The sequence below is a fragment of the Trachemys scripta genome, chromosome 4 (genome assembly GCF_013100865.1).
Source record: "Trachemys scripta elegans isolate TJP31775 chromosome 4, CAS_Tse_1.0, whole genome shotgun sequence".
NCBI lineage: Eukaryota > Metazoa > Chordata > Testudines > Emydidae > Trachemys > Trachemys scripta.
Window position 1 is genome coordinate 99,828,005 of NC_048301.1, and position 5,097 is coordinate 99,833,101.

The 5,097-nt window shown below is 47.2% G+C and overlaps 1 protein-coding gene across 1 annotated transcript; it reads right to left on the reverse strand.

Moving 5' to 3' along the window:
• Nucleotides 1-404: 404 nt before the first annotated feature.
• On the reverse strand, nt 405-4,669 carry LOC117876501 (glutathione S-transferase 2-like). Its single transcript, XM_034768767.1, has 4 exons — nt 4,645-4,669; nt 3,321-3,415; nt 3,087-3,197; nt 405-795 (listed from the first exon to the last, which is right to left on the reverse strand). Exons 1-4 carry the CDS (start codon nt 4,667-4,669, stop codon nt 700-702), a joined length of 327 nt encoding a protein of 108 aa, XP_034624658.1. The 3' UTR covers nt 405-699.
• Nucleotides 4,670-5,097: the final 428 nt, after the last annotated feature.

Sequence of the window (5,097 nt, forward strand, 5' to 3'; positions counted from 1 at the left end):
TTTAATTAGTACCTTGATTATGCATTGGATATGACATCAGGGCTTTCTCACGCTGGCCCCCAGGAACTAGCCAACTTCTTATACATCTCTAGTCACAAAAGGGAAATCTTCCGTCCCCTCTGAAATAAAATGTTCTTTCTGCGTGTGTGATCACAAGCCGGTGTGTGTGGGGTGCTCCAGGAGAGAGCAGGTTTAAGGGGAGGGGAGAATTATCTTTCTGTTTATATTTTCATATGCACATGGGCTCAAAGGAGTGGTAGGTGCTCCACACCTCTGAAATTCAGAGCCCTTTGTCAAAGAGCCACTTGGCCATCTGAAGAGCACCAATGGAAACAGGAACTGGCCTGCATGCTGGGATAAATGCTGAAACTCAGAAGAGGTTTAAAAGTAGAACTAAGGGTCTACTAATCAGAACTCCCTAGAGATCTATTTTTAAAAAACAAATAGAAACCAGGAAAGTCAATAAGCTGAGACGACTATACAGTCACCAAAATGTTTTCATTAGCCAGTAAGTGGGAATCGCAGCTAGCTTAGTGGGAAGGATTACAACAGGGCTTGCGGATTTCAGCTATTACTGATTTGCTGTTTAATGGGACTTTGCAAGCAAGAGGGATTCCAGGGGTCTCCGTCTCCTTCTCAGATGCTGTAGTGGGTCAATGCCAAGAGAATTGTTTGACATTTGCTGAGCTCCACTTGAGCCTACTCCTTTTTGTTGCTCCATTGGGCAGTTCTCCAGAAAATGGGAGTCTTCATGTAGCGGCTAGAACTCATGTAGGCAGTGAGCTTCTCCAGGGCCTACAGGGAAAGCAAAAGAAGATCCATCAACGTAAAGAGACATCATCAGCTCCTCACATGCCCCCTACCCATCATCACCGCCAGAAATTCAGCATGGGCCACAGCCAAACAGCTGCTTGGGAATCGCTCCCCATTGCAACCTAGAAAGGCATGCAGCCACGTCTTATCAGACATGTCTTATGGCCCAGTTCTTCTGGAGGACCAAGAGTCTGATCCAAAGTTTGCTGAAATCAGTGGGAGCCTTGACACAGACTTCAAAAGGCTTTGGATCAGGACCCAAGGATGTGATTTTTCAAAGCTGCTGACCACTCACCGCTCCGATCAATTTCACTCAGCACTTCGGAAAGCCAGGCCCTTACGTTGCCGAGCTGCTCTAGGTTTAGGAGTAGATAAAGCACTTTCTAAAAGCAGGAAGTCCTGTAACTTCTCAAAGCTCCATCTCTCAAAAACAGTTTATTCGGTTCAAAATTCAGTCTGCTCTTCAAAATCTCCTCTGCCCAAGAACCAAGCTTGAGAAATTCAGGACTGTAATGATGTGCACTTGCAATATATTATTCAGCTACTAGGTGACTATTAGAATTCTAATCTATTAGAATTCTTTGAAGAGGTCAACAAACATGTGAACAAGGGGGATCCAGTGGACATAGTGTACTTAGATTTCCAGAAAGAACTTTGACAAGGTCCCTCACCAAAGGCTCTTATGTAAATTAAGCTGCCATAGGATAAAAGGGAAGGTCCTTTCATGGATTGAGAACTGGTTAAAAGACAGGGAACAAAGGGTAGGAATTAATGGTAAATTCTCAGAATGGAGAGGGGTAACTAGTAGTGTTCCCCAAGGGTCAATCCTCGGACCGATCCTATTCAACTTATTCATAAATGATCTGGAGAAAGGGGTAAACAGTGAGGTGGCAAAGTTTGCAGATGATACTAAACTGCTAAAGATAGTTAAGTCCAAAGCAGACTGTGAAGAACTTCAAAAAGATCTCACAAAACTAAGTGATTGGGCAACAAAATGGCAAATGAAATTTAATGTGGATAAATGTAAAATAATGCACATTGGAAAAAATAACCCCAACTATACATACACGATGGGGGTTAATTTAGCTACAACAAGTCAGGGAAAAGATTTTGGAGTCATCGTGGATAGTTCTCTGAAAATGTCCACGCAGTGTGCAGAGGCGGTCAAAAAAGCAAACAGGATGTTAGGAATCATTAAAAAGGGGAAAGAGAATAAGACTGAGAATATATTATTGCCCTTATATAAATCGATGGTACGCCCTCATCTCGAATACTGCGTACAGATGTGGTCTCCTCATCTCAAAAAAGATATACTGGCACTAGAAAAGGTTCAGAAAAGGGCAACTAAAATGATTAAGGGTTTGGAACGGGTCCCATATGAGGAGAGATTAAAGAGGCTAGGACTCTTCAGCTTGGAAAAGAGGAGACTAAGGGGGGATATGATAGAGGTATATAAAATCATGAGTGATGTGGAGAAAGTGGATAAGGAAAAGTTATTTACTTATTCCCATAATACAAGAACTAGAGGTCATCAAATGAAATTAATAGGCAGCAGGTTTAAAACAAATAAAAGGAAGTTCTTCTTCACGTAGCACACAGTCAACTTGTGGAACTCCTTACCTGAGGAGGTTGTGAAGGCTAGGACTATAACCGAGTTTAAAAGAGAACTGGATAAAATTCATGGTGGTTAAGTCCATTAATGGCTATTAGCCAGGATGGGTAAGGAATGGTGTCCCTAGCCTGTCTGTCTGTCAGAGGGTGGAGATGGATGGCAGGAGAGAGATCACTTGATCATTGCCTGTTAGGTTCACTCCCTCTGGGGCACCTGGCATTGGCCACTGTTGGTAGACAGGATACTGGGCTAGATGGACCTTTGGTCTGACCCGGTACGGCCTTTCTTATGTTCTTATGACTATGTGCTGTTCACCAGTTCCCTGTCTGGAGCTTTTCACAAGGGAGACAGTGCTGGAACTTGAGCTGTGTGGAAACTTGTTTGTGTGTCTTTAGTGTGTGATTGTCTTCTATAATGAACACCTCCTGTTTAAGGTGAACTCCGATTCCATATATTGTGAAAAGGACCAAGAGGTGGGTTATTGTTTTGACAAGATAAAGGGTGCAGAAGGCTTAGAATAGAAACCATCTATCAACCTTAATTGGGAAAAGTAACTTGACCAAGGGTCACATGCTGCAGACCCTGCAGAACTGGAACTAGCTTGGCCAGCTCTGGAGATCCAGAGAGCAGCATGTCACAGGGGAGTCAGGGCCAAGCTCACCTCAAATCGGTCAAGAAAATCCTTCAGATTCTTTAGTTGATCCAGGCACTTGGGCGCGAACGTGCGGTGCTGATCCAGGATGTCGTACGCGAGGAAGTCGACATAGGTGAGCTTGGAAATTAGAATGAAAATAAGCAGAGCGTCAGATCAGAACCATCCCGATCTGCACTTCCCATCTCTGGCCTCTCTTTAACACGGAGCAGCTATGTCCTCAGTCCCTGTCTAGTGACATACCTTCTCCCCAGCAAACCACTTCTGGACCCCCAGGAATTGGGAGAACAGCATCAGCTTCCCGGGCAGCTGCTCCAAGTACTCCGGCTTCAGTTTCTCTTGCAAAAGGGAAAATAGAAGCAAGGGAGCTGTGGGTCAAATCCTCGCAATCCCCANCCAGCAGCCCTGACCCCCCAGCTCTGAGCCCAGCCCCTCTGAGCTGGACATCCCCCTGACCCCAGCCCCCGTGAGCTGCGGCTCGAGCCCAGGCCGGGTGCCTCTCCCCTCGCTCGGACTTACCGGCTCTGCCTCGTGCCCAGCGCTTCCCGCCTCAACAGCCCCGGAAGTGACACTGGACGCCAGGCAGGAGGAACGGGAGATGGGGACGCGCGCGCGCGCGTGTGTGTGTGGGGGGTGACCTCACAGCCCTGCGCGCCGCGCTCTGACCGCCCTGACAGGCAGAAGCGCGGCTGCCGGGTTTGCCCCCTGCCCAGGGGTGGGGGAGGTTGGGCCCCTCTGCCCCGGTAGGGGGCGAACCTGGCAGCCGCGCTTCTAACTGTCAGGGCAGTCAGAGTGCAGCACGCGGGGCTGTGAGGTTGGGCCCCCCAGGCAGGGGGTGAACCCAAAAATCGCCCCCCACCGCTTGCCCACGGGCCACACAGTTGGCCCACACGGGCCGCGTGTTATGCAGGCCTTACCTAGGACCTTAGGGAAACATTTACCTAAAGTAAGTGAGTGCATTTGTCACTGGTGTGCCTTCATTTTCTCTTTTCTTTCTTTCTTTCTTTCTTTCTTTCTTTCTTTCTTTATATTTCACTTGGGGTGCCACTATTTTGCTAAGTATCATACATAAAGTAACAGTCATGCTTGGAAGCTGTTTGCAGTGGGGACTATATTTTTGTTCTGTATTTGTACAGTGCCTTGCACAATGATGTCCAGCTTCAGAATTAGGGTTTGTATGCACCACAGTAATACAAATAGTAAATAACAATGCTTGTGGATCTATCTCCCTCATACATACACACACATATTTTCTCAGCTTGCTAAGAGTGCATACACCAATCATTGTTGCAGGGACTGAGCAGCATTTTCCCAAGAATTACTCCTCTCAGGTGCACTGTGGTGACATATGAAACAGACTGGCAGTCTTTTTTTCTGCCTCCCCTCTGACTGCTTCCTGTCCTTGGCCCTTTCTGGCTTGCAGGCTGTTTCTCACTCAAACCAAGTATCCATCCTTCTCCTCCAGGCTCTCCTACTCACACTCCAGTAACCTATCCCTCGGTCCTACTTCCCTATTATAACAACTTCTCAAGGCTCACTCTATTAACTCCCTCAGATTCCCTCCCACCCAGCAACCATATCTTCTCCCCCATCTCCTGGTTCCATCAGTTATTGCTGCATTGCATTTGGAGCCCCAAAGCCTTCTAATTACCACTCCTAAAGAGTACAGGGAATAAGAGCCCGACTTCCCTCGCACTTGTTGCTACTGTTCAGAAGCCTTAGGAGGTAAATTAGTGACATGTCATTCATGGAGGTGAAAATACCTTAAGTCACCTGTGACGTTCCAGCCACCACACTTAAAACTCACTTAAAATCGCTACCAGTATCTCAAAGCAATCAGCTGTGGACAGATCCTGCTCGACTATGCCACTGTGACGGGTTGGATCACAGAAACCCCCCTGGGAGCTGCCACCAGATGTGCAAAGACTACCTCTGCTCCTGTTTTCCCTGTCAGCTCAGGACTCCAGAACCCTGTCTTCCTGAGCCGGACATTCCAGTCTGGCTCCAGACACAGACCCAG

What these genes read in the sequence shown, in the direction of transcription:
- LOC117876501 (XM_034768767.1), bottom strand. Translation starts at nt 4,669, where the DNA reads ATGGGGGAGAAGATATGGTTGCTGG. An exon ending in AGTGGTTTGCTGGGGAGAAG is followed by an intron (nt 3,198 to 3,320) that starts GTATGTCACTAG and finishes CTAATTTCCAAG; the next exon opens with CTCACCTATGTCGACTTCCT. An exon ending in ATTTTCTTGACCGATTTGAG is followed by an intron (nt 796 to 3,086) that starts GTGAGCTTGGCC and finishes CTTTCCCTGTAG; the next exon opens with GCCCTGGAGAAGCTCACTGC.